This window comes from Doryrhamphus excisus, linkage group LG18, assembly GCF_037039965.1.
Source record: "Doryrhamphus excisus strain RoL-2023G ecotype Guam linkage group LG18, RoL_Dexc_Guam_v1.1, whole genome shotgun sequence".
In the NCBI taxonomy this organism is placed as follows: domain Eukaryota; kingdom Metazoa; phylum Chordata; class Actinopteri; order Syngnathiformes; family Syngnathidae; genus Doryrhamphus; species Doryrhamphus excisus.
The window spans coordinates 14,553,404-14,581,052 of NC_136374.1; the positions used below are offsets into that span (position 1 = coordinate 14,553,404).

The window sequence follows — 27,649 nt, forward strand, 5'->3', positions numbered from 1 at the left end:
TTATACAAGTCTTTAATGTATTATTTAATAACGATTTTTAGTCATTTGTTAAAGTAAAACATTTTATTATATACAAAATACTGGACAGAATAGCCCTGTTGCATGTGTGTGGTGCATGTGACCACTAGAGGGTAGTAGAGTTCACTACACTATTACAAGCACAGACGAATATATTATAATAATACTAATATAAATAATAAATATTAATATGCTGCTCCTAAAGTTGTGGACAAAATTGTCTTGGTAAATAAAAATGCGCATTTTAAGATTCTGTTCACGGCCATTTTTTTAATTCAAACAGAATAAATTAGCCATTTTACATCCCCATTACAGCCACTGGTGGTGATGACACATCACAACAAATATTTGTAATTCAAGACATTACACTCAAAATGAGTGTAAACGGCAGAACATTTTGAGCATCTTTACAAAAGACAGAAATAGCTTTTAAAACAAGCTGAACAATTTTAGAACTCTATTGGAGAGAACACAGTGAGCACAGGTTATAGTAAAATCCAACATGGGTCATACTTCTTTTACAACATTGTAAAAAAAAAAAAATAGAAAATAAAAAAGCACTGTTTCATTCAATAGTGCTCCTTGCTTTCTTATAAAGAAAATAGACGATGTTTTCATAGTGAAAGAATTAAAAACACTCCAAAAAAAAGAATTATAGAATCATGACATCTGACCAACATGGTCATTTCAGTCTGTCCATGTCTACCATGGCCTCCAGGGGGCGCTGTGGGCCCAGCTCTCCTGCTTGCTGGTGCTGCTGTGGAATGGAGAGCTCATAGGAGAGAAATCCTCCTCTCTCAGCTTCTCCTCACAGGAAGACTGACTCTTCTGGAAACGCTTTAGCAATCTTCCTCTCTGCTGTTGTAGCTGTGTGAGAAAGCAAACTGTCATCTCCAGGATGTCTGCTTTCTCCAGCTTGGATTCCTGCTGCTGCTGAGTGAGGAACTCTGGAGGCAAGAGAGACTTGAGCTGCTCTATGCTGCTGTTGATTCGCTCTCGGCGTAACTTCTCCACCAGAGGCTTTCTGAGCTGCAGAAGAAGAAAAATGATGAATATGAAGAAACTTCTTGTGGAGTTGGTGAGAAGAAGATGAGGAATCTTCAACATACCTTGTGTGTGAGTGTCACATGTTGCTGAGAGTTTGTAGAGATTGTAGGTGCCATGGCTGGATGTGTGTGCTGTCCACAATGTGATCTCTACTGGCTTCATGCCTCCTATTTATAGTCCTACATCTCCATATGAATGTGTGCCTCTGGCTCTGGCTGCACTTTCTCACAGTGGCAGCCAATCAGAGAGCTGGATGACACAAAACACCATGCGGCATGCTTTGTGCTCTTATTGCCTGCCTGGGGGGGGGACAATAGTTACATCTCAGGGGAGCAGCTGGACCACTGGGGGGGTGGGTGGTGCTGGGGGGTTAGAGGCTCACAGAGCTCTGTGGGAAAGTGGTGACCCTGCTACCTGATCAGTGACTTTGACCCAAAACACTACTGTACTAGAATAACATAATAACAATATATTCCTTGAATCTGAAATCACACATAAAGTTTGATTCAATCACATAATTGAGTCATTCATTCATTCATTTTCTAACTACAAAATCTACTGCTCGCCAGCCAATCACAGGGCACATATAGACAAACAACCATTCACACTCACATTCATACCTATGGACAATTTGGAGCCGCCAATTAACCTAGCATGTTTTTGGAATGTGGGAGGAAACCGGAGTACCCGGAGAAAATCCACACATGCACGGAGAGAACATGCAAATTCCACACAGAGATGCCCGAGAGTGGGATTGAACTCCGGTTTCCTAGCTGTGAGGTCTGAGCGCTAACCACTCGACCACTGTGCAGCCACACATGATTTAATTTGACTTATTTTATTATGCTAGATGCCCTTCTTGACACAACTCACCGATTTCACAAGGTGTTGGACCAGCCTGGTCCAGCCTGTTTGGGGGCCTGGCTGGGAATCAAACCTGTGCCATCTGCACAAAAGGCCATTACACTAAAGACACATTACATTAAAGAGACAGCACAATAGTATCAGCTATAAAATTGCAAGAATAACTGTTACATGAATACCTCAGGATTGAGAAATATTCCATTTGATACATCCATCATTGTACTATACTATACTATACTATACTATACTACAATATATCTGGTAGTATAGTTAAAGAGTATTCAGACACATGAAGGACCAAGAAGCTGCAATAAGTAGACATCAGGAGGACACGTGTTAACACGAGACGTGGCACCAGACTGGGAACAAGAGTGTCAACAAAACAACAGCCTCCCTGTGAAGTGTGCCAAATCTCCTTAGGGAGGGAGGGGGTCGGGTGGAGGGTGGAGGGTCGAGCGGTGCAGGAGGATGTTAATCACACTCCACTGTGACTCTGCGCTCGCGGCTTTCCCACACTCCTTACATTATTGAGCCGGCGCCCGCTCAATAGACATGTGCCTCGTTAAATGCTAATTCGTCCCTCGTTCAAGGGACCCCCCCTCCCCGTGTTGCCTGAGGCTTGTGTGTGTATGCACAGAGGAGAGAGACAAATGTGGTCAAATAGCTAGACTGGATGCATGGTGACATACTGTAATGTCATACAATACAAGATGTTTTTTAGGTTGGATTTGCTGGGTAAATTTTTGCTAATGTTGACCTGCTAAGGATGCACCCCCAAAGGCTCTGATTGGTTCAATCCAAGTCTATTCATCTTTTCATTCAATATTTCTACCATATTAAAGATATAGATACATTTGTGTTTCTATATGATGTATAATAACGAAAATATGTTATTCGAATGAATTTGAAAATTTAAATTTCATAATATAAGATAATGATATTATATTAATATTATTAAATGTATGCAATAATAGTTCATTATTTAATTATTATTTATTTAATAATAATAGTGGTAATAATAATAATATTATTATTATATATTAAACAATAAATAATAAATAAATAAATAACAATTCAATAATTATTATTGAATTATTAATTATAATTATTATAATTATATTATTATAAAATAAATTTAGTATATTAATATATATTATATGTTATATATTATTCAATATTATATTAAACAATATATAATAATTATATATATAATAATAACAATAATAATAGTAGTAGTAGTGGTAATAATAATAATATTATTATTATTATTATACAATATATAATATATTGATATTAATCAACATTTAGTTGCTATTTTGACTTAAAATAATTAGTATTATTTCGGCCCTTAAATGGAAATTAACTTTAGCGTAGTGGACCGCTTTTCATCAATTCTCTGATGGCAACACCAGGTCCCTTAGTTATGTATAAAAAAAAATAAATCAATATTATATATAATAATATATAATAATAACAATGATGATAGTAATAGTAGTGGTAATAATAATAATATTATTATTATATCATATATATAATATATAATATTTTTGACTATACTTAAAAACTATTATTATTATTATTCTATCATATATATAATATATATTTGACTATACTTCATTCATTCATTCATTCATTCATTCATTTTCTACCGCTTTTTCCTCATGAGGGTCGCGGGGGTGCTGGAGCCTATCCCAGCTGTCTTTGGGCGAGAGGCGGGGTACACCCTGGACTGGTGGCCAGCCAATCACAGGGTTGACTATACTTAATAGCGACAATTAAATTGTGTCAATTAATTAATGAAACATCATTAGCAGCCTTATAGACAAATAGAATAACAGAAAAAGACAATCATGAATGTACTTCAGTCATATAATATTATACTACAAAACAATAATTATAACTTGAAGCTAAAGTATGTGTCAGTTGTAAATGTAGATTACAATGATCTGCTTGACACAAGCATCTATAAAGACTCCCCCCCACCCTCCTTCCAGCCGTCCTCCCCTTCAGACATCTCGTCTATTGTGCCTTTGGGGCTGTGAGTCGCTCTTCTCTGCTTTCCCACACTCGGTCCATTCACTGCACCTCCCCACAACAAAAGAAGTGTGTCTGCTTGCACATCACATTAATTACAGAGTCACTTTACGCTTTCTCTCCCACCATTCCTAAATGGGCATTCCTGGCTTTGTTAAAGGGCCAGCAGGAATGCAGACATGCGCGGGATTATCAGACGTTCTCAGGATTTTTGAGACCCCCTCCATCGGCGCTTTATTTGTGATTGTAGTCATTACTCTCTATCATCTCATTTGTAGACTTACTGTAGACACAAACATATTCATAAATGCATTCATTTTCATATATATAATATATATTTGACTATACTTCATTCATTCATTCATTTTCTACCGCTTTTCCTCACGAGGGTCGTGAGGGGTGCTGGAGCCTATCCCAGCTGTCTTCGGACGAGAGAGGCGGGGTACACCCTGGACTGGTGGCCAGCCAATCACAGGGCACATATAGACAAACAACCATTCACACTCACATTCATACCTATGGACAATTTGGAGTCGCTAATTAACCTAGCATGTTTTTTTGGAATGTGGGAGGAAACCGGAGTACCCGGAGAAAACCCACGCATGCACGGGGTAGAACATGCAAACTCCACACAGAGATGGCCGAGAGTGGGATTGAACTCTGGTCTCCTAGCTGTGAGGTCTGCGCGCTAACCACTCGTCCGCCGTGCAGCCCAAAGACAAAACAAAACAGCCAAAAACGTACCACTTCCACACGCAATAGGAGGAGAACTTCTTTTCACTCTATCATGTTAGACATGCTGGAGCCTATCTCAGCTGTCTTCAGGCAAGAGGCAGGGTACACCCTGGACTGGTGGCCAGCCAATCACAGGGCACATATAGACAAACAACCATTCACACTCACATTCATACCTATGGACAATTTGGAGTCGCTAATTAACCTAGCATGTTTTTGGAATGTGGAAGGAAACCGGAGTACCCGGAGAAAAGCATGCACGGGGAGAACATGCAAACTTCACACAGAGATGACAGAGGGTGGAGTCGAACTCTGGTCCTCCTAGCTGTGAGCCCCATATTAATAAATGAATAAGCCAATCAGGAGTTGGACAAGTGAGACATTTTTAAGCATGGTTGGTTGATTTAGGTGCAGAAGAAGCCCAACAAGCCAGTAATGAGAAAATGAGTAGAATGAACATCAAACCAGCAGGTTCAAAGAAGAACTTCTCAAAACGTCCATGTTCTTCTAGTACAGTAGCTTGCTGGGTGAAAGTCACTGGTGGCAGCATCAAGTCTGCACCCTACAGGGTCACCACTTTCCCACATTCACACAGAGCTCTGGGAGCCCCACCACCACCCCCTCCCAGTGGTCCAGCTGCTCCCCTGAGATGTAACTATTGTCCCCCCCCAAGCATGAAGCATGCCGCATGGTGTTTTGTGTCATCCAGGTCTCTGATTGGCTGCCACTGTGAGAAAGTGCAGCCAGAGCCAGAGGCACACATTCATATGGAGATGTAGGACTATAAATAGGAGGCATGAAGCCAGTAGAGATCACATTGTGGACAGCACACACATCCAGCCATGGCACCTACAATCACTGCAGCCATCAGCAACTCTCAGCAGCATGTGACACTCACACACAAGGTATGTTGAAGATTCCTCATCTTCTTCTCACCAACTCCACAAGAAGTGTCTTCATCTTCATCATTTTTCTTCTTCTGCAGCTCAGAAAGCCTCTGGTGGAGAAGTTACGCCGAGAGCGAATCAACAGCAGCATCGAGCAGCTCAGGTGTCTTCTGGCTCCAGAGTTCCTCACGCAGCAGCCGGATTCCAAGCTGGAGAAAGCAGACGTTCTGGAGATGACTGTTTCCTTCCTGAGACGACTCAAGTCTTTGAATGGGTCATCCGTTCATCGGGGTTACTCCAGGTGTGCCCGTGAGGTGGCACACTTCCTGTCGGAGGAGCAGCAGGCGAGGACACATTTCAAGAAACTTCAGTTTTCCAGTAAGGAGAAACTGACAGAGGAGGACATCTCGTGTTTGAGATCTCCAGACTACAGCAGCATCACAAAGGAGGAGAGTCCATCTCGCAGCGCACCATGGAGACCCTGGTAGACCATCAGGACTTTTGAGTTGCCTTTTATAAAGGTTTACACGTTGTATTCAAATGTTACTCCGTGTACTAAATAGAATTATTCCCAATGGGAATGTCCATGTATATTTTCTCCATCACATCGTTCAATGGTGTATTTGTTGTTTTTCCTCCATTCAGGAGTATTTCTCCTACATGTTGAACATGTTCCAGTTACTTTAAGCGTGATCTGCATTCTAGCCAGATGTTTAAATGTGCTGCTTCTGTGATTGACAGCACACACACCTTCAGTGAAGGGGAAATCAATGAATGATGATGAATGTATTCCTTTCAAGCCAAGGCATTCGCATTAAAACAATCATGAAAAAACAACACATTCTTCTGCTACTTTATTGAATAATAAATAAGGTCAACAAAGCTGAATATGGGCTTCACGGTGGTCGAGTGGTTAGCGTGCAGGCCTCACAGCCAGGAGACCAGGGTTCAATTCCACCCTTGATGGAATTTGCATGTTCTTCTCGTGCATGTGTGGGTTTTTTTCCAAGTACTCCGGTTTCCTCCCACATTCCAAAAACATGCTAGGTTAATTAGCGACTCCAAATTGTCCATAGGTATGAATGTGAGTGTGAATGGTTGTTTGACTATATGTGCCCTGTGATTGGCTGGCGACCAATCGACAGTGGTAGAAAATGAATGAATGAATGTTGAAAAAGGATCGGCTGCACGGCAGTGGAGTGGTTAGCGCGCAGACCTCACAGCTAGGATTAGGGTTCAATTCCACCCTCGGCCATCTCTATGTGGAGTTTGCATGTTCTCCCCGTGCATGCGTGGGTTTTTTCCGGGTACTCCGGTTTCCTCCCACATTCCAAAAAACATGCTAGGTTAATTAGCAACTCCAAATTGTCCATAGGTATGAATGTGAGTGTGAATGGTTGTTTGTCTATATGTGCCCTGTGATTGGCTGGCCACCAGTCCAGGGTGTACCCTGCTCTCGCCCGAAGACAGCTGGGATAGGCTCCAGCACCCCCTACGACCCCTGTGAGGAAAAGCTGAAGAAAATGAATGAATGAATGATAGCTGACAGAGCAAATTAGTGTGATATCTAATAATGTATCATTAATAATTATTTTATATTATTTTTAGGGACACTAAAAACAGCTGACAAAATAGTTCAGGTGATTTTTTTATTTTTTTATATTGAATTTATCTTCACGAGGGTCACGGAGGTGCTGGAGTCCATCCCAGCTGTCTTCTACACCCTGGACTGGTGGCCAGCCAATCACAGGGCACATATAGACAAACAACCATTCACACTCACATTCATACCTATGGACAATTTGGAGTCGCTAATTAACCTAGCATGTTTTTGGAATGTGGGAGGAAACCGGAGTACCCGGAGAAAAACCACGCATGCACGGGGAGAACATGCGAAGTTGACACAGCGATGTCTGCAGGGGAATCGAACCTGGGATGTGAAGGATTTACGTCTATATTTACTTTAATTAGTATTTAGCCATTTTACTATTAACAATTGTTAAGCATCTCTGAGTAGCTTAAAAAGCACTACATAAGTCAAAAGCAGTATTATATATTGTATTGTAATACTGACAAACGATGGCAATACCTAGTCATAGAAACATCAAGGGTCAAAGGTCAGACATAAAGACTAAAACTAAACAAAACTTGCCACAGGTTGATTTACAGTATATAGTTAGTTTTATTCCGACAGTGGTCCAAATATGTTTTAATATAATCTATAATAATGACACGAAAAATACATTTGTGTATTTTAGACATGTATTCATTTTAAATCTGCAGCGACAAAACAAACAGAAACCCACAAACATATGCATACACAGCATACACAAAATAATAGCCAAGCCCCTTTTAAAAAAATAAAAGGTATGCAGTTTTAAAATATAATACCTTGAAACAAGGCAAGAGTGTTTTTTGTAAAATGTAGTCACTCAATAGCAGGAGGCTACATTTTCATTTATAGGTTTACATTGAATTAAAATAAAAATATAAGCAATCTAAAAATAAAATAGATTGCTACAAAAAAAAAGAATTTATGTGGTCGCAAAGCAACGCAACCATAAGGCATTTTTTTAAAAATAGCAGCAATAGAGTTTTTTTTCTTCTTCTGCATCATGTGGTGAATCATCAGCAGCATCAGCATCCTCACATCCAAACGTCATTCCATTGGACAGCATAGTCTCTAGAACATCACTGACGATCCATGAGTGAGCTCCACTGGAGCTGAAGACTAGCAGCACAGCGGCGTCACGTCATCCTCGACGTCGGGAAACAAGCGCAGGAGATCCCTGGCATGTTTGGAGTAGCCGTGGTGGGACAGTAGGACTCGCTTTAAAGTAAGGAAGGACTTGGTCTTCTCCAGGAGGTCGCCCACAGGGAGGCCGTGCTGCAGGTGCTCCTCCACCAGAGCACGCAACTTCTCCACGCCGTTGCTGCACTTCTTCTCCAGCGTGTGGAGCTTACACCTGAAAACAAGTAGAAGATGGTTAAATATGATTTTAAAAACACAATATCAGATAGTGTGGCTGTAGCTAATGTTGTGAAACTCACCGAAAAAGCTGCTCCTTCACGCTGTCTTGAAGACTGAGGTCCACATACAGAGACATGCTGCCTTTTTTAGAGTCCAAAGTGTGCTGAGATATCTGCGTCCACTGGGAAGGCATTTATGCTCCTTGTCCGCCTCCCAAGCAGCCAATCAGCGGAGTGAAGTTGGAGATGGGGAGGGGGGAATATGGTGTGAATTCAGAGGGTGTCAGACGGAGCAGGTGGGCTTCTTCATGGGGTGTGCCCCCCCCCCTGCAGTTCATGAAGGTCAGTGGGAAAATGTTCCTCCTCCACGCGACACGACCCCCAGAGAACAGATGAGGCCCGTACGAGTTTGATGGACATGAGAGAAGAACGTGGTAGAAAGTCTCAGAGACATAACACCTTCTCATGACCTGAGAGTCACATGACTTTAATTCATTAGGAATGCATTTTAATGGATATGCTTCCTTTCTTCCTTCCTTCCTTCACTCACTCAATTCATTATGAATGGATTTTACTGGAAATCACGGAATGAGACACTTGCTCCATTCTTCCTTCCTTCCTTCCTTCCTTCTTTCCTTCCTTCCTTCCTTCACTCAATTCATTATGAATGGATTTCACTGGAAATCACGGAATGAGACACTTGCTCCATTCTTCCTTCCTTCCTTCCTTCTTTCCTTCCTTCCTTCCTTCACTCAATTCATTATGAATGGATTTTACTGGAAATCACGGAATGAGACACTTGCTCCATTCTTCCTTCCTTCCTTCCTTCCTTCTTTCCTTCCTTCCTTCCATCCTTCCTTCCTTCCTTCCTTCCTTCCTTCCTTCCTTCCTTCACTCAATTCATTATGAATGGATTTTACTGGAAATCACGGAATGAGACACTTGTTCCATTCTTCCTTCCTTCCTTCTTTCCTTCCTTCCTTCCTTCCTTCACTCAAATCATTATGAATGGATTTTACTGGAAATCACGGAATGAGACACTTGCTCCATTCTTCCTTCCTTCCTTCCTTCCTTCCTTCTTTCCTTCCTTCCTTCCATCCTTCCTTCCTTCCTTCCTTCCTTCCTTCACTCAATTCATTATGAATGGATTTTACTGGAAATCACGGAATGAGACACTTGCTCCATTCTTCCTTCCTTCCTTCCTTCACTCACTCAATTCATTATGAATGGATTTTACTGGAAATCACAGAATGAGACACTTGCTCCATTTTTCCTTCCTTCATTCGTTCCTTCCTTCCTTCCTTCCTTCACTCAATTCATTATGAATGGATTTTACTGGAAATCACGGAATGAGACACTTGCTCCATTCTTCCTTCCTTCCTTCCTTCCTTCCTTCTTTCCTTCCTTCCTTCCTTCACTCAATTCATTATGAATGGATTTTACTGGAAATCACGGAATGATACACTTGCTCCATTTTTCCTTCCTTCATTCGTTCCTTCCTTCCTTCCTTCCTTCACTCAATTCATTATGAATGGATTTTACTGGAAATCACGGAATGAGACACTTGCTCCATTCTTCCTTCCTTCCTTCCTTCCTTCCTTCTTTCCTTCCTTCCTTCCTTCACTCAATTCATTATGAATGGATTTTACTGGAAATCACGGAATGAGACACTTGCTCCATTTTTCCTTCCTTCATTCGTTCCTTCCTTCCTTCCTTCCTTCCTTCACTCAATTCATTATGAATGGATTTTACTGGAAATCATGGAATGAGGCACTTGCTCCATTCTTCCTTCCTTCCTTCCTTCCTTCCTTCCTTCTTTCCTTCCTTCCTTCCTTCCTTCCATCCTTCCTTCCTTCCTTCCTTCCTTCCTTCCTTCCTTCCTTCACTCAATTCATTATGAATGGATTTTACTGGAAATCACGGAATGAGACACTTGCTCCATTTTTCCTTCCTTCATTCGTTCCTTCCTTCCTTCCTTCCTTCACTCAATTCATTATGAATGGATTTTACTGGAAATCATGGAATGAGGCACTTGCTCCATTCTTCCTTCCTTCCTTCCTTCCTTCCTTCCTTCCTTCTTTCCTTCCTTCCTTCCATCCTTCCTTCCTTCCTTCCTTCCTTCCTTCCTTCCTTCACTCAATTCATTATGAATGGATTTTACTGGAAATCACGGAATGAGACACTTGTTCCATTCTTCCTTCCTTCCTTCTTTCCTTCCTTCCTTCCTTCCTTCACTCAAATCATTATGAATGGATTTTACTGGAAATCACGGAATGAGACACTTGCTCCATTCTTCCTTCCTTCCTTCCTTCCTTCCTTCCTTCTTTCCTTCCTTCCTTCCTTCCATCCTTCCTTCCTTCCTTCCTTCCTTCCTTCCTTCACTCAATTCATTATGAATGGATTTTACTGGAAATCACGGAATGAGACACTTGTTCCATTCTTCCTTCCTTCCTTCTTTCCTTCCTTCCTTCCTTCCTTCACTCAAATCATTATGAATGGATTTTACTGGAAATCACGGAATGAGACACTTGCTCCATTCTTCCTTCCTTCCTTCCTTCCTTCCTTCCTTCCTTCCTTACTTACTTACTTACTTCCTTACTTCCTTACTTCCTTCACTCAATTCGTTATGAATGGATTTTACTGGAAATCACGGAATGAGACACTTGCTCCCTTCTACCTTCCTTCCTTCCTTCCTTCCTTCCTTCCTTCCTTCCTTCCTTCCGTTTGTCACCTGTCAAAAGGTTTTGTTACCGTGAGAGAAAAATCATCATCATCATCAAACGTCAACATGATTGTTGTTTGTACTCATCTACATTTTCCAAGGTCAATAAAACGACTTTCCAGGCCGCCGCGTGCTTCCCAGCAGAGAATCCCAGCCTTGGCAGATGGTGGATCAAGTCAAGTGGCCTCCTCGCCTGAGAAGCAGGCCGAGGCTTTGTGGGAGCAGACACACTTCTATTGTTCAAACACCATTCAGGAGTGTGGGAAGTCGTGTGTCAACGCGGCTCCCAGATCCCTGTATGAATGGAGGGAGGCACCAATCCGGGCCGGGGAATGTTCAGTAATGCGCTGGAGGGAAACCTGAACCTCCACACAGATGGAGTCGCTTATAGCTGTTATAGCTATTTAGCTGTTACAAATGTATGCTGTCTCTAACAGTAGGTTGTTGGTTTTGTTTAAGTTGTAGAGCTGCACTGCATCGACACTAAGTTAACTATTTATAACATTCTAGCATCGTGAAGGGGTTGTTCACAAATAACAATGTAAATCACAAATAATAATAATACAAATAATTACACAATCAGCTGCATGTAGAAAAGGGTACATATAGTGGTATATTGCACATAATGTAAACATGAGTATGAATGGATGATATCATTCATCATTACCATATTTTGATTGTCACAACAAATACTGTCGTTTATATTCATTCTAGTGATTCATTTTAGAATTCGGTACTTTCAATTGTTTATAATTTAAAGAAATGTTGTGCCACATTGAATTCGTTGTATTTTGTCCCCATAGAAGTGCCGTAAAATGTTGAGTACGCATGCGCAGTATTGATTTGTAGCAGCGTTAGCTTAGCGGGTACCAACGATTATCTCACACAGAAGCCTCAATTAAAGCCCCGACTCTTACTGGCTGCCATCCATGTTGTAAAAGACTTCTCCTACATGGTAATAAAATTGCTGCAATATTACTATTATTAAAACAATGTGGAGATTTTCGGTTTAAAGTTACAGTGGAGACACTATAGTCTGCTCTCTTGTTGTGTGCATTACTATATAAGTTCCGTAGAGATGTGTTGGTTTTATATTAGTTCCGGGTGAGTCTGCCTTCTATTTGCCTGTCCGTAAAATACATTATACAGTTGACTTTACATATTTAAAAAATGTTGTCATATATGGTATTATATTTGCCTGGATATATTTTACAACTAATACAATGTAGATCTGTTTTTAAAAAAACTAACTACTGTGCAGAATGTCGTAATACCATAAATTCCCAAGCTATTCCTCCAATAAGTTGTGATATGAAATCAGACGGCAACACAAAGTATTTATATTTCATATATATATTTTTGTTTTATTCATTTAGTTTTAATAAAGTGATGATCCATCATAAAAGTAGCTGGAAACAAACATTTATCTTTATAAAAGACACAATATAAGAACAAAATCTGTTCAAATACACAAAGTAAAGACAATTAATTTGTCAGAAATAATTCTCCTTTGTCACAGAATGATATCATCCATGCAAAGATTGCTCAATTGGACTTTGGTGAGCAAATGTTTTGGTGAAAAGAAAATCACAATTTTACAAAGGTAAAATTCAATAGTTTTTTTACACTTTGTTACACATACAATGATGTCCACTGAATAGACAATTATAATCAATGTGATCAATAACATCATGATTTAACACAATGTTTTCAAATTTACATACCAAATAATGTATGAACAAGCATGATAGCAAAAAAATTTTTTTTTGCTATTGTTCCATCTAACAAAATACAAAAAAATACATTGTGGTTTGTCAAGGATAATCAATATGATCACAAACAAAGTAACCATAAAAATGGTTAAAAAAATTAGCCTCACAAATTACCGATTGCAAAAGCAATCAAATGATATGATCCATGCATCATGCATGACAAAATGTTTTCATGCCAAAAGTGAAAACTATCACTGCTGTTTTTTCAGCAAAATAACAATTAAAAAAAAAATTAATGTTGACGACAATTGATCAATATGATCAATACCATTGCCCAGTCTGTTATAATTTCCATGAATATAATATGGAAGTCTGCTGGGATAGGCTCCAGCCTACCTCCGCAACCCTAATGAGTTTAAGCTGCATAGAAAATGGATGGATGAGTATTTTAACAACTGCATGACAGGAAACTTTAGCCCACATTTGTGGTAAAAAAAAAATAAACTTCTGTCCAAACAGAAGAAGCTTTGACTTCAATAGTCAAGAAATCAGTCCAGTCATCATCGACCAACATGTTCATGTCAGTCTGTATGGGTCTCCTATGGCCTCCAGGGGGCGCTGTGAGGTGACCTCGCCTTCTTGGTGATGCGGCTGTGGACTGGAGAGCTCAGAGGAGAGAAGTCATCATTGCAGCGGCGTAAAGAAGCAGACGGTCAACTTTCTCCAGCTTGGTGTCAAGCTCCTGCGTGAGGAAGCGACACTTGAGCTGCTCGATGCTGCTTTGATTCTCTCTCTACGTAACTTCTCCACCGGAGGCTTTCTGAGCTGCAGGAAGAAGAATACACTGATTAAGACACTTCTTGTGGAGTTGGTGAGAAGAAGATGAGGAATCTTCAACATACCTTGTGTGTGAGTGTCACATGCTGCTGAGAGTTTGTAGAGATTGTAGGTGCCATGGCTGGATGTGTGTGCTGTCCACAATGTGATCTCTACTGGCTTCATGCCTCCTATTTATAGTCCTACATCTCCATATGAATGTGTGCCTCTGGCTCTGGCTGCACTTTCTCACAGTGGCAGCCAATCAGAGAGCTGGATGACACAAAACACCATGCGGCATGCTTCGTGCTCTTATTGCCTGCTTGGGGGGGGACAATAGTTACATCTCAGGGGAGCAGCTGGACCACTGAGTGACATGGGGGGGGACCGGGCTCACAGAGCTCTGTGTGAATGTGGGAAAATGGTGACCCTGTAGATCGCAGACCTGCTGCCTGATGTTGCCTGGTGCTGCCATCAATGAGACCAGAACACTACTGTACTACAATGAGATGCATGCTGACATGGAACCATGAGTCCCAAAAAAAATGCAAAATAAAAACGCACCAAAAAGGAACTTTCCATCCTGAGCTTTAACTCGCCATATTGGCGTTGAGCGGGTTAAAGGTCAGGTCAACTTTCTTGAGAAGTGTGCCAAATCCCTTGAAGGAAAAGGAGAAAAGGAGCAGCTGCTCGCCACTTCTTTCCCACACTCTGTCCTTTAAACACACTCAGGTTTTGCACTACTGCACTTAGTAGACATTTGAACACAACACTCACTTCTGATACACTGGGTAGCCATTTGGATGCATCACTTTCACTACTGATGCAAAGTTATGTTTGCATGTGTACAAGAAAATAATATGACAGTGTGTGTTAAAGTGGGTCCCCAGGGTTGCACATGTGAAGCTTTTGTCCCAGGGGGCTATCTGAGGGAGTGCCCCCTCCTTAAGTTCCCACACTGACAACAATGCAAGTGTGTCCCATTAGCCACTAAACATGCAAACAGTGACATGTGGAAGGAGAAACTATATTGATGTCAATGGAGTTATTCTTAGAGTTGTAGGTGTGGAAAAGGTGTGAAGGTGACTTGTAGTGGATTAGTGAGATAGTGGACTCAGGTACTCAGTGTGAGGAGAACCTCTATGTCACTTTCCCACACACACTCCTTGAATGGTGCTGTCCATCAAGCACAAAGCCGCTCTGATTGGAGCCTTTAGATGTTGAAACACACACACACACACACACACACACACAAATATATCAGCAGCCATCTGGAGGGAAAGCGCGCCATTGGTTGACTCTCAGGCTTTTTGCTAGTTTTGAATCATCACAAGGATTCCAGCAGCAAGCTAGCAACTGTTTCCTGAAGTGTGCCAAATCCCTTTGGAGAATAGTGGCCTGCTGGTGGCGTCCTCCAATCAAATCAGGGTGCACTAAATGAGCCGCCATTCAATACGTCTTAAAGGAAAACTGTACTTTTTTGGAATTTTGCCCATCATCCACAATCTCTTTTCTGTGTGTTCTAAAGATATAAAGACATTAGAAAAAGATGCAGCAAAGAATGCACATAATGACGGATCTACTGAAAGCACGAGTCAGACAATATATGTCCTGCGAGAGGTTAGTTGGTTGCCAGTACAATGGGCACAAAATTCCCTCAAATATTGCAGTTTTCCCAAAACAAGCCCCTTGCAAGACTTCTAAGCCATCTTTGCCATTTGAGTCTTTGACTTGTTGCATTCAGGTGCACTCACACGGTGGGGAAATGTCACCGCAACGGTTTTCATTACGACATTTTATCTCTTGAACGTCTGCTTTTTAAATCTTGCAATATTGACACACGAGAAATAACATTTCTTCATCTTCAACATGTTGAAGGAATAAATACCAAGCATGTCTCAAAATGACAGTCTTTACTCTAGAGGTCAGAGGTCAGCATCAATTGTCCCACAGGACTCTGAGAGAGACCGACCTCTGCTTTCCCACGGCAGCAACAATAAAAGTGTGTCTCATTATGCAGCACATTAGACACACTCTGTGACCTTTGACACATCCATCATGCTTTTATTTTGAAGCCACCTTTCACACTGAGCTGTACCATCATATTTTCTCTCGTCACATGACTGCTGTACACATTTAATTGTCGCTAAGCAGAATTGTACTGAATTTGTACTGAAGAGACCGGAGCACACAAAGTTTGCAAGTGACGTCATGTGTTTATTGACGCAGGAAATATGACGTGATGATGCATCACAACAACAACTTGTAGACGCGTACAAGACACGCTGCACTAACAGGAAGTGGAGGGTACATTCACATACACAAAAATGTATACATTAATACCATACATCGGTCTTTAGATAAGACTGAAGAGGGACAGGAAGGGAGCGCTCACTCCTCCCAGCATTCCTCATAACAGGAAGCAGGAATTATGGACCTTTAAAACAGATCACATTAATGACACACTCAGTGACATCATCACTAAGCGACGGCAGCACAGTGATCTTAAAACAGATCATTTTTCAGTCTTCACATTAGTGAATGTCATCAAATCTAAAATTTGACACAAACAATCACATGGCAACACAACATATTATCATATAACAATAAAAGTTGCGTCATATTCATGCAACAAAAAAAAACAACCTCAAAATGAGGATTATGAACAATGAAAACCACATAATGACAAATGTCATCGGAGTATTTACGTTATAACACATCATCATTACAGATGCAATCAAATAGAACTTTCTGAGTGTGAAAGATGTTGCTGCATTATGCAACATTATTAATCATCATTTTCATATAAAAAAGATATGAAAAAGAGTTGGCAGTGAATAATGATTGCAAAAGCAATCCAACAGTTCATACAACATGCATGACAAGATCATATTATTGCTGTTGTTTCCATAGGAAGTCAACCAGCAAATTAATCAATGCGATCAATATGATCAATAATATTAGATAATAACATAATTTGTTAACATTTCCATTTCCACAAATGAAGAAGTAATATTTCTAAAATGAAATAAAAAAAAATAAAAATATAACTTGGCTTCCAATTGTGAAGAAGTCAATGCAGTCATCTTTGACCAACATGTTTGGGTTGTGTCTACCAAGGCCTCCAGGGGGCGCTGCGGGCTGAGCACTCCTGTTTTATGATGCTGCTGTGGACTGCAGAGCTCAGAGGAGATAGGACCTCCTCTCTCAGCTTCTCCTCACAGGAAGACTGAAGCTGCTTGAAGTTCATCCTCGCACGCTCCTCCGACAGAAAGTCATCCACCTCACGGGCGCAACTGGAGTAACCCCGATGGACAACCAAGCCGTCCAAAGACTTGAGTTGTTTCAGGAAGCAAACGGTCACCTCCAATATGTCTGCTTTCTCCAGCTTGGAGTCCGGCTGCTGCGTGAGGAACTCTGGAGGCAAGAGAGACTTGAGCTGCTTGATGCTGCTATTGATTCGCTCTCGGCGTAACTTCTCCACCAGAGGCTTTCTGAGCTGCAGAAGAAGAATACACTGATGAAGACACTTCTTGTGGAGTTGGTGAGAAGAAGATGAGGAATCTTCAACATACCTTGTGTGTGAGTGTCACATGCTGCTGAGAGTTGCTGATGGCTGCAGTGATTGTAGGTGCCATGGCTGGATGTGTGTGCTGTCCACAATGTGATCTCTACTGGCTTCATGCCTCCTATTTATAGTCCTACATCTCCATATGAATGTGTGCCTCTGGCTCTGGCTGCACTTTCTCACAGTGGCAGCCAATCAGAGAGCTGGATGACACAAAACACCATGCGGCATGCTTCATGCTTGGGGGGGAACAATAGCTGCATCTCAGGGGAGCAGCTGGACCACTGGGAGGGGGGGGGTGGTCACAGAGCTCTGTGTGAATGTGGGAAAATGGTGACCCTGTAGATCGCAGACCTGCTGCCTGATGTTGCCTGATGCTGCCATCAATGAGACCAGAACACTACTGTACTACAATAAGATGCATGCTGACATGGAACCACGAGTCCAAATAAACTTTTAAGGAGTTAAAATGAAAGTGAGACCTGAAGAGAAGCAAAGTAGAAGAATAAAGTGAGAAACCTTCAACTCGTGTGAAGACCAGTTGTGCACACCAAAATGTTCATGAAGACAAAATGAAGGTTGATCCTAACTTTGAAGGTAGAAGACTCCAAAAGAGCATCATTGCTACCCGAACAAGCCTCCGTGTGAACATGTCAAGTCCCCAATAAACATGTGAAAGTGAAAGTGAAAGTGTGTGATGTCACACATGGACTTTAGAAGCAAGTCCCACGTGTCTACACATAGCATCGTCTTTGGACATGTGTCTCGGTGTGAGTACTAGTAACATGCCACTTTCCCACACAGACTCATAGTTCCTTGTCGCTATGGAAACGGACCATCTGGAGGGAAAGAACACCGATGGCTGCATCTGGTTCTTTGGACAAATTGCTATCAACAAACTACATAACAGCATCAAAATATCTTCAACCATATCTATATTCCTCTGAGACTTTGTTTATGTTTATGAACCTGAAGCAAAATAAAAACACGACACAAAGGAATTTTCCATCCTAAGCTTCAGTTCGCTACATGGGTTGCGGTGAGGTCAAAGGTCAGGACAGCTTTCTCATGAAGTGTGCCGAATCCCTGAGCAAGAGGAGGAGGTGTGTTTAATGTGGGCCGTGTTCATTAGACACTATTTACACAAATTAAGCAAAAACCCCAAGATGGAGCAAAAGCACATCATCATTTTTTAGTGTTGCAGGTGTGGAAAAAGGTGTGAAGGTGACTTGTAGTGGATTAGTGAGATAGTGGACAACCTGCAGGAAGTGTGATGACCGGTACTCAGTGTGAGGAGAAGCTCGATTTCACTTTCCCACACACACTCTTTGAATAGTGCTGTCAATCAAGCACAAAGCCACTCTGAATGGAGCCTTTAGAGGAATTGTGTTGAAACACACACACACACACACACACACACACAAACAGGATGACATCAGCAGCCATCTGGAGGGAAAGCGCGCCATTGGTTGACTCTCAGGCTTTTTGCTAGTTTTGAATCATCACAAGGATTCCAGCAGCAAGCTAGCAACTGTTTCCTGAAGTGTGCCAAATCCCTTTGGAGAATAGTGGCCTGCTGGTGGCGTCCTCCATGCAAATCAGGGTGCACTTTCACACGCTTATCATATCATATGTTACACAAACAACATATTTGTGTGGCTTATGGAACCTGGGCAGCATCAATGTGACCACGTTCTTCCTCCACTGCCTGGAAAAGTGGCAGGGAGGCATAAGAACGGCGACCATACACTTTTGCTGAAGTTTATGCAGAAATGTTGTATGTTATATGGGCCAAATGTTGCATTATGGTCTATTTATAGGCCAGTGACAGGCGGTGATTTGTTGGTGTTCAGTAAAGCAATTGTTTATTGCACATGTAAGGGTAGAGTCTGAGGCATTTATGAATAAGTGTGGCCTTTTGATTGGTTGTGTTTTAAATAGGAAATGAAGTTATGTCATGATATTTTTTGTGTTTTGTATGTGCGATGTAATTCTTAATATTTATTTGAATATTCATTCATTCATTTTCTACCGCTTTTCCTCACAAGCGTCGCGGAGGGTGCTGGAGCCTGGGCGAGAGGCGGGGTACACCCTGGACTGGTCGCCAGCCAATCACAGGGCACATATAGACAAACAACCATTCACACTCACATTCATACCTATGAATAATTTGGAGTCGCCAATTAACCTAGCATGTTTTTGGAATGTGGGAGGAAACCGGAGTACCCAGGAGAATATGCAACATCCACATAGAGATGCCCGAGAGCGGAATCGAACCCTAGTATTTATTTGAATATGTCATTTAAAAGTTAGTTCCATCCGAGTCAAAGTGTATTTCTATGTTCTATGTTCTTGTATTAAAAGAACTTTTCAACTTTAAGCATCACACCAACACACTTTTCCATCTTCAGGTCAAAGGTCAGCATCAATTGTCCCACAGGACTCTGAGAGAGACCAACCTTTGCTTTCCCACAGCAGCAACAATAGAAGTGTGTCTCATTATGCAGCACATTAGACACACTCTGTGACCTTTGACACATCCATCCTGGTTTGATTTTGAAGCTCTTAAAGTCACATGATGTTTCACACTGAGCTGCGTATCATTCAGTCATACATTAAATATTCTATCTTGTCACATGACTGCTGTGCACATGTAATAGTCGCAAAGTAGTATTGTTTTGTGCTGAAGAGTAATGGCATGTGATACCGCTAGATTTGGTATTGATCCGATACAAGCAAATACAAGGCCAGTATCACTGATATCGATACCGATACTTTTTAAAAATTAATGCATCATCAATCTGAATCTATCAGTTAATCTTGGATGAAACCTCTGCAGTTGGGCAGAAAACCAACTGAAGTCAAAGTATCGATATTTTGACATTGGTATTAATCAATATTGATACCAATGTTTATATATTGAGCACACAAAGTTTGCAAGTGACGTCATGTGTTTATTGACGCAGGAAATATGACGTGATGATGCATCACAGCAACAACTTGTAGTCGCGTACAAGACACGCTGCACTCACAGCAAGTGGAGGATACATTCACATACACAAAAATGTATACATTAATACCATACATCGGTCTTTAGATAAGACTGAAGAGGGACAGGAAGGGAGCGCTCACTCCTCCCAGCATTCCTCATAACAGGAAGCAGGAATTATGGACCTTTAAAACAGATCACATTAATGACACACTCAGTGACATCATCACTGAGCGACGGCAGCACAGTGATCTTAAAACAGATCATTTTTCAGTCTTCACATTAGTGAATGTCATCAAACGTCCATGGATAGAACATCTAAGATTTGACACAAACAATCACATGACAACACAACATATTATCATATAACAATAAAAGTTGTCATTGCGTCATATTCACGCAATTGTTTTCAAAAAGATCTTCCACCTGATCTGAAGGTGACTTTTAACTTTGAACCATGACAACCACAAGATGACATATGTCATTAGAATATTTAAACATATCATTACTGATGCAATCAAACGTCACTCATGCAACATGCATGACAACATATGTTATCTTTCTGGGCACCAAACACATTATAGCTGCTCTTTCTTTGAGAAAATATCAACCTAAAAACAATTTGGATCAATATGATCAAAATGAAGTAACATTATTGGCCATCATTTTCATATAAAAATATATGAAAAGTGTTAGAAGTGAATAATGATGGCAAAAACAATCCAACAGTTCATACAACATGCATGACAAGATCATATTATTGCTGTTGTTTCCATAGGAAGTCAACCAGCAAATTAATCAATGTGATCAATAATATTAGATATTGCATTACAAATGCAATCAAATGTGATTCATGCATCAAGCATGATTAAATGCGTTTTCATCATAATTTCTAATAAGAAATTAAAAAAAAAGATGTACATATAACTTCTGTCCAAACAGAAGAAGTGAAGAAATCTGTGCACATGTTCACGTCAGTCTGTCCGCATCTACCAGGGCCTCCAGGGGGCGCTGTGGGCTGAGCTCTCCTGCTTGCTGTTGCTGCTGCGGACTGGAGAGTTCAAAGGAGAGAAGTCCTCCTCTCTCAGCTTCTCCTCACAGGAAGCCTGATCCTCCACCTCAAGGCCGCAACTGGAGTAACCCCGATGGACAGCCAAGCCGTCCAAAGACTTGAGTCGCTTCAGGAAGCAAACGGTCATCTCCAGAATGTCTGCTTTCTCCAGCTTGGAGTCCGGCTGCTGCGTGAGGAACTCTGGAGGCAAGAGAAACTTGAGCTGCTCGATGCTGCTGTTGATTCGCTCTCGGCGTAACTTCTCCACCAGAGGCTTTCTGAGCTGCAGAAGAAGAACACACTGATTAAGACACTTCTTGTGGAGTTGGTGAGGAGAAGATGAGGTGATGAGGAATCTTCAACATACCTTGTGTGTGAGGGCCACATGCTGCTGAGAGTTGCTGATGGCTGCAGTGATTGTAGGTGCCATGGCTGGATGTGTGTGCTGTCCACAATGTGATCTCTACTGGCTTCATGCCTCCTATTTATAGTCCTACATCTCCATATGAATGTGTGCCTCTGGCTCTGGCTGCACTTTCTCACAGTGGCAGCCAATCAGAGAGCTGGATGACACAAAACACCATGCGGCATGCTTCGTGCTCTTATTGCCTGCTTGGGGGGGGGACAATAGTTACATCTCAGGGGAGCAGCTGGACCACTGGATGAAAGGGGGGGGTTCGCTTACAGAGCTCTGTGTGAATGTGTTGACCTTGTAGAGAACACAACTGCTGCCTGATGCTGCCGTCAATGACTTTCAACCAGCACACGCCATTATGAAAACGAATTCAAAATCAAGATCTTCACCAAAATATGATCTATCTAGTGTTGTTAGTGTTTTCTATCTCCATTTGTTCCCTTGCTAACTGCTGTGGAAGGTAGCATTGATTTAAGACAGAACTGCAGCATCACATTACAACAAAAAGATCAGTGAGACAGCAGCAACCAGCAGCAGTGTGATGACTGGTGAGGAGAAGCTCCATGTCACTTTCCCACACACCCTCGTTGAATGGTGCTGTCCATCAAACACAAAGCCACTCTGAATGGGGCCTTTAGATGAATTACGTTACGTTGAAACACACACACACACACACACACACACATGGGATGACGTCAGCAGCCATCTGGAGGAAATGGAGAGAGAGCGCTCTACTTGGTTGACTCTCAGGCTTTAGAAGTTTTGAATCATCACAAGGACCCAAGCAGCAGCTAGCAACTGTTTCCTGAAGTGTGCCAAATCCCTTTGGAGAATAGTGGCCTGCTGGTGGCGTCCTCCATGCAAATCAGGGTGCACTTTCACACACTCATCATATACATAATATGTACATACGTATGGAAGTGTGTTGTCATCATAGCTGGCTGGAAACCAGCAACATTAACATCATTTTTATATGCAGCACATTGTCTCATAAGTGGATACTACAAGTGTTTAATTGTATTTTTGTTTGAGTCACTGATTTACTTTCAATATAATTAATTGAATTCTTAATTTTAATGTTATTAATTTGAATGTGTACTTCAAAAGTATTTTGTGTTTTCTTATCACTTTAAAACTTATCGTTTTAAAGAGACTTTTAAAGTTTAAGTATCACGCCGACACACGTCTGTGTCTTCGGGTCAGAGGTCGGCATCAATTGTCCCGCCGAAGTCTGTGAGAGGCCGAACTTTGCTTTCCCACAGCAGCAACAATAGAAGTGTGTCTCATTATGCAGCGCATTCAACACACTCTGTGATAGCCACGACTAACTGGGAGCGTTTTGCATGTCAGCTGACCTTTCACCTTTTGGTGCATCAGTAGTTCCCACCAAACGGATGGTGGGCAACAAGTGAGAGACGTATTGAGCTAATAGTGAATTTGATTAAATGCACAATGCTGGAATGTTGGATCTTCTACTCGCAGTATGACTTGATAGTTGATTTTTATAATTGTGTAATTATCATAAAGAACATAAATAGTATCAAATAGACGCTCAGATTATTGATACCGCATTGTTTGTTAGGATTGACGTAAATATGTGATATTTTATATTCATATTAGTATCCTGCTACAGTAGGGAGTAAACAGCCATTCTGTAAAGCTGCTACTTTATAAATGCAATGTTTTTGTTTTTATAATTTGTTTGATTTTAGAGGGGTGGCACATGGGAAAGAAGCCTAGAAGCTATATTTTGGGGTGGGATGCAGGTATTCAAACACTTGGCGGGCCAGATGTGGCCCCCTGGCCGTAGTTTGCCCACCCCTGCTCTAGACAGATGGAGGACAGAGGAATTTATTTTCACTGTTTTACGTCACCAGTGGAAGCATTCACCCCTGCACAATAATAATAATGGCGTGTGCTGGGTGAAAGTAGTATCAAACAGCAAGTCTGCACTCGACAGGGTCACCACTTTCCCACATTCACACAGAGCACTGGGAGCCCCTCCGCCTCATTTAACCCCCCCAGTGGTCCAGCTGCTCCCCTGAGATGTAACTATTGTCCCCCCCCAAGCAGGCAATAAGAGCACGAAGCATGCCGCATGGTGTTTTGTGTCATCCAGCTCTCTGATTGGCTGCCACTGTGAGAAAGTGCAGCCAGAGCCAAAGGCACACATTCATATGGAGATGTAGGACTATAAATAGGAGGCATGAAGCCAGTAGAGATCACATTGTGGACAGCACACACATCCAGCCATGGCACCTACAATCACTGCAGCCATCAGCAACTCTCAGCAGCATGTGACACTCACACACAAGGTATGTTGAAGATTCCTCATCGCCTCATCTTCTCCTCACCAACTCCACAAGAAGTGTCTTAATCAGTGTGATCTTCTTCTTCTGCAGCGCAGAAAGCCTCTGGTGGAGAAGTTACGGCGAGAGCGAATCAACAGCAGCATCGAGCAGCTCAGGTCTCTCCTGGCTCCAGAGTTCCTCACGCAGCAGTCGGACTCCAAGCTGGAGAAAGCAGACGTCCTGGAGGTGACCGTGTGCTTCCTGAGAAGACTCAAGTCTTTGGATGGCTCGCCGGTGCATCGAGGTTTCTCGAGGTGTGCACGTGAGGTGGAGCATTTCCTGTCAAAGGAGCAAGCAAGGACGCACTTCCAGCAGCTTCAGTCTTCCTGTGAGGAGAAGCTGACAGAGAAGGACTTCTTTACTCTGCACTCTCCAGTCCACAGCAGCATCATCAAAGAGGAGAGCTCACCCCACAGCGCCCCCTGGAGGCCCTGGCACTGATTTCTTTCCTATTGAAGTCACATCTTCTTTCTTCCTGGATAGAAGTCATATTGCATTAATTGCATTTATTTCTTATTAGAAATTATAATGAAAATATACTTGCATAAATCACGTGTGTTTTACATTTCCATGGAAATGCTAACAATGTATGTAAAAATTTAATATTATTGATCATATTGATTAATTTGCTGGTTGACTTCCTATGGAAACGACAGCAATAATATGATCTTGTCATGCATGTTGTATGAACAGTCGGGTTGCTTTTGCAATCATTATCATTCACCACTAACACTTACTCATATATTTTTTATATATGAAAATGATGACCAATAATGCTACTTCAGGCTGGTATTGATCATATTGATCCAAACTGGTTGATATTTTCTCATAGAAAGAGTGTTAATAAGGTGAAATAAGTTGTATTTTGTCATGCATGTTGCATGAGTGACATTTGTCACATAGCTTTGACATCAGTAATGATGATATGTTAGAACGTGTTTAAATACTCAGGCTTTTCATTGTTCAAAGTTAAAAGTCCTTTTTTTGGATGGTTTGTGTATTCAGCATGGATGTGTGATGAATATGATGCAATGACAACTTTTATTGTTTTATGATAATATGTTGTATTGTCACGTGATTGTGACTATAAATGGACATTTGATTAATTACATTAATGTAAAGACTGAAAAATGATCTGTTTTAAAATCATTGTGCTTTTCTTCACTCAGTGATGATGTCACTGTCATGTTCGGACTAATGTTCGGTTCCTCAGAATAATGTGATCTGTTGTAAGGTCCATTGCTGGAAGGAGTGAGCGCTCACTTCCTGTTGCGCTTTGGTCTTGTCTAAAGACTGATGTGTGTTATTGATATATACATTTTTGTGTATGTGAATGTATCCTCCACTTGCTGTGAGTGCAATGTCTTGTACGCGTCGTACAAGTTGTTGTGATGCATCATCACATGATGTCATGTTCTCTGAGTCAATAAACACGACATCACTCGCAAATTTTGTGACCTCTGCTCTCTTTGTTTTCTGTGGTGGACATTCTGCTGTTGCTACTAGAGTTTTGAACTATGTTATTTCGCACACAGTAGCCATTTTGTTTCCCACAAGTAGAGCTGCACAGCTAATCAACAAAAGTGTCCCTTTCTACTTTTTCAGACAACTCAAACACAAAGCATTTTATGTTATTTTAAACATCTAAAGAAAAAACATACTGTACATGTCTACCTAAACAAATACATAAAATATAAACCGTGCCATTATCCTCCTAACTGACGTCGGTTAGCTAGCTAACAGTACCATTTAGCATCTACAACTTGGTACCAAACTATGTCTCAAAAAGTTTCCAAAATGCACCAAACATGCTCAAAAATGCTCACATGTTGCTGCACATCAACGAGTACATATAATGCCCGTGACATACCTGAAAAGGGGGAAATATGTTAATAAGGACGGCCGGACAAGATGGCATCCTCATCCAGAATGGAGCGCCGGCGCCAAGAGCTCCCCTTTCCGCCTTAGCAGACATAGACAATCGATCCCCGATTAACTGATTCAGAATGCATTGTAAAGCAATTTTAAATAGACGTAGCCCTTTTTAGTGAGCACCTTGCGACACAAATAATATATCACATCTACAGGGTGTTGGATACCAATTCTTTACAGGTGTGCAGTCCAAAGGACGGAATGTCCACATCCAGATTTATGGCGTCTTATTTGTTGTCACGTGACACCGCAGGTAGGTGTGTGTGTTTATAAGGAAACAAAACGTACAAACACCGTACTAGTAAGCATACAAACTAACATGAAACAAGCATAAGCACATGTCCTACTGCAATGCTTATAAAGCTACAGGTTAGATATATGAACACAAATGCACAGCAACACAACATCTTAGCTGTTAGCAGTACACCATATACTAAGTACCTTGAAAGGGCAAGCTAACAATCCAACTACTAGCCCAGGAGCTAGCAACCAGTTCGGTGGTTCGGTGTAAAAGGAACTCACACAATACAATACTACAACACGGTACAAAGAGCGTTTAACATTAAAGAAGCGAGATATAAACAAGTTACTCACCTTTATAGACGTACACTGCAACTTAAAATGTAAAAAAAGGTGTGTTAAAACAACTTCTCCCCAAACTACACGTCCGCCGTGATACATTCAGGTGCCCATTTAGCGTAGTAATACTGAGCTACGTTTAGATACACGTATAACTTCACAGAAAAAAGAGAATGGGCACTACTAAAAAGTCTATTGTACACTGATATCACCAAGAAAGCACACAAATTGAGGAAGCAGGGAAAAAATCGAACTACAAGGACGGATTATAATAACACAAAGCAATATTTTAGACAATTCAATGACCCCTTCAAGGTAATCGCAATCTCAGAAACTTAAAATAATGTCGATTAAAACATGGATTTTGAAGTGAACTCCATCAATGTAAGCAATAAGAGTAGAGGGAATGTTAAATTATATATTGCTCTACAAACACATATAACACATTCTTATATATCCTGATCATCGTCTTATGTTACTTCATATATGGTAAATGGTACATGTTGAGAGATAATATTTAGTGTTATCACTGAATCACGTGATGCAGCTGAGTGTGTGTGAAACATCATGTGACTTTAAGGACTTCTAAATAAAGGCATGATGGATGTGTCAAAGGTCACAGAGTGTGTCTAATGCGCTGCATAATGAGACACACTTCTATTGTTGCTGCTGTGGGAAAGCAAAGGTTGGTCTCTCTCAGAGTCCTGTGGGACAATTGATGCTGACCTTTGACCTGAAGACACAGACCTGTGTCGGTGTGAGGTTTAAACTTTAAAAGTTGCTTGCTAAAAGAAGAAATACACTTTGACTGGGGTGTAACTAAATACCATTTAAATGATATATTCAAATGATTTACATAAAAATGAAGAATTACATTAAGTGAATGTAATTTAGTTCAATTAATCTGGCAGAGAATATTTGCATGAATTAAAATGTCCATTTATTATCAGGCAATAATT

At 41.1% G+C, this 27,649-nt stretch overlaps 6 protein-coding genes across 8 annotated transcripts; 2 read left to right on the top strand and 4 right to left on the bottom strand.

Moving 5' to 3' along the window:
- Window positions 1–290: 290 nt before the first annotated feature.
- LOC131105970 (hairy/enhancer-of-split related with YRPW motif protein 1-like) lies at window positions 291–13,955 on the bottom strand. Of its 2 annotated transcripts, none has more exons than XM_078798404.1 (2): window positions 13,892–13,955; window positions 291–1,047 (listed from the first exon to the last, which is right to left on the bottom strand). In XM_078798404.1, the coding sequence occupies exons 1-2, from the start codon at window positions 13,943–13,945 to the stop codon at window positions 721–723; spliced, it is 381 nt and encodes a 126-aa protein (XP_078654530.1). In that variant the 5' UTR covers window positions 13,946–13,955; the 3' UTR covers window positions 291–720. The 2 variants fall into 2 exon arrangements, with proteins under 2 accessions (XP_078654530.1, XP_057910539.2); XM_058054556.2 differs by lacking the exon at window positions 13,892–13,955 and adding an exon at window positions 1,128–1,343.
- LOC131105967 (transcription factor HES-5-like) lies at window positions 5,541–6,404 on the top strand. The gene is made up of 2 exons (XM_058054552.2): window positions 5,541–5,603; window positions 5,684–6,404. Exons 1-2 carry the CDS (start codon window positions 5,541–5,543, stop codon window positions 6,071–6,073), a joined length of 453 nt encoding a protein of 150 aa, XP_057910535.2. The 3' UTR covers window positions 6,074–6,404.
- On the bottom strand, window positions 7,805–9,736 carry LOC144902048 (uncharacterized). The gene is made up of 2 exons (XM_078798551.1): window positions 8,637–9,736; window positions 7,805–8,551 (listed from the first exon to the last, which is right to left on the bottom strand). The coding sequence occupies exons 1-2, from the start codon at window positions 8,747–8,749 to the stop codon at window positions 8,317–8,319; spliced, it is 348 nt and encodes a 115-aa protein (XP_078654677.1). The 5' UTR covers window positions 8,750–9,736; the 3' UTR covers window positions 7,805–8,316.
- A 2,961-nt stretch (window positions 13,956–16,916) lies between the features above and the next one.
- LOC131105966 (transcription factor HES-5-like) lies at window positions 16,917–26,185 on the bottom strand. Of its 2 annotated transcripts, none has more exons than XM_058054549.2 (3): window positions 26,050–26,178; window positions 17,381–18,459; window positions 16,917–17,304 (listed from the first exon to the last, which is right to left on the bottom strand). In XM_058054549.2, the coding sequence occupies exons 2-3, from the start codon at window positions 17,441–17,443 to the stop codon at window positions 16,918–16,920; spliced, it is 450 nt and encodes a 149-aa protein (XP_057910532.2). In that variant the 5' UTR covers window positions 17,444–18,459; window positions 26,050–26,178; the 3' UTR covers window position 16,917. The 2 variants fall into 2 exon arrangements, 1 of the variants encoding a protein (XP_057910532.2); XR_009120034.2 differs by lacking the exons at window positions 16,917–17,304; window positions 17,381–18,459 and adding exons at window positions 23,601–24,518; window positions 24,589–24,654 and having other exon boundaries at window positions 26,050–26,185.
- LOC131105969 (transcription factor HES-5-like) lies at window positions 20,105–21,849 on the bottom strand. The gene is made up of 2 exons (XM_058054554.2): window positions 21,781–21,849; window positions 20,105–21,696 (listed from the first exon to the last, which is right to left on the bottom strand). Exons 1-2 carry the CDS (start codon window positions 21,841–21,843, stop codon window positions 21,352–21,354), a joined length of 408 nt encoding a protein of 135 aa, XP_057910537.2. The 5' UTR covers window positions 21,844–21,849; the 3' UTR covers window positions 20,105–21,351.
- On the top strand, window positions 24,072–25,610 carry LOC131105965 (transcription factor HES-5-like). The gene is made up of 2 exons (XM_058054548.2): window positions 24,072–24,143; window positions 24,231–25,610. The coding sequence occupies exons 1-2, from the start codon at window positions 24,081–24,083 to the stop codon at window positions 24,618–24,620; spliced, it is 453 nt and encodes a 150-aa protein (XP_057910531.2). The 5' UTR covers window positions 24,072–24,080; the 3' UTR covers window positions 24,621–25,610.
- Window positions 26,186–27,649: the final 1,464 nt, after the last annotated feature.

Coding starts and splice junctions, on each gene's coding strand:
- LOC131105967 (XM_058054552.2), top strand. CDS start 5,541: ATGGCACCTACAATCACTGCAGCCATCAGCAACTCTCAGCAGCATGTG. Junction 5,604..5,683: donor ATGTGACACTCACACACAAG/GTATGTTGAAGA, acceptor CTTCTTCTGCAG/CTCAGAAAGCCTCTGGTGGA.
- LOC131105970 (XM_078798404.1), bottom strand. CDS start 13,945: ATGGCACCTACAATCTCTACAAACTCTCAGCAGCATGTGACACTCACA. Junction 1,048..13,891: donor ATGTGACACTCACACACAAG/GTATGTTGAAGA, acceptor CTTCTTCTGCAG/CTCAGAAAGCCTCTGGTGGA.
- LOC131105965 (XM_058054548.2), top strand. CDS start 24,081: ATGGCACCTACAATCACTGCAGCCATCAGCAACTCTCAGCAGCATGTG. Junction 24,144..24,230: donor ATGTGACACTCACACACAAG/GTATGTTGAAGA, acceptor CTTCTTCTGCAG/CGCAGAAAGCCTCTGGTGGA.
- LOC131105966 (XM_058054549.2), bottom strand. CDS start 17,443: ATGGCACCTACAATCACTGCAGCCATCAGCAACTCTCAGCAGCATGTG. Junction 17,305..17,380: donor ATGTGACACTCACACACAAG/GTATGTTGAAGA, acceptor CTTCTTCTGCAG/CTCAGAAAGCCTCTGGTGGA.
- LOC131105969 (XM_058054554.2), bottom strand. CDS start 21,843: ATGGCACCTACAATCACTGCAGCCATCAGCAACTCTCAGCAGCATGTG. Junction 21,697..21,780: donor ATGTGGCCCTCACACACAAG/GTATGTTGAAGA, acceptor CTTCTTCTGCAG/CTCAGAAAGCCTCTGGTGGA.
- LOC144902048 (XM_078798551.1), bottom strand. CDS start 8,749: ATGCCTTCCCAGTGGACGCAGATATCTCAGCACACTTTGGACTCTAAA. Junction 8,552..8,636: donor GTGAAGGAGCAGCTTTTTCG/GTGAGTTTCACA, acceptor ACTTGTTTTCAG/GTGTAAGCTCCACACGCTGG.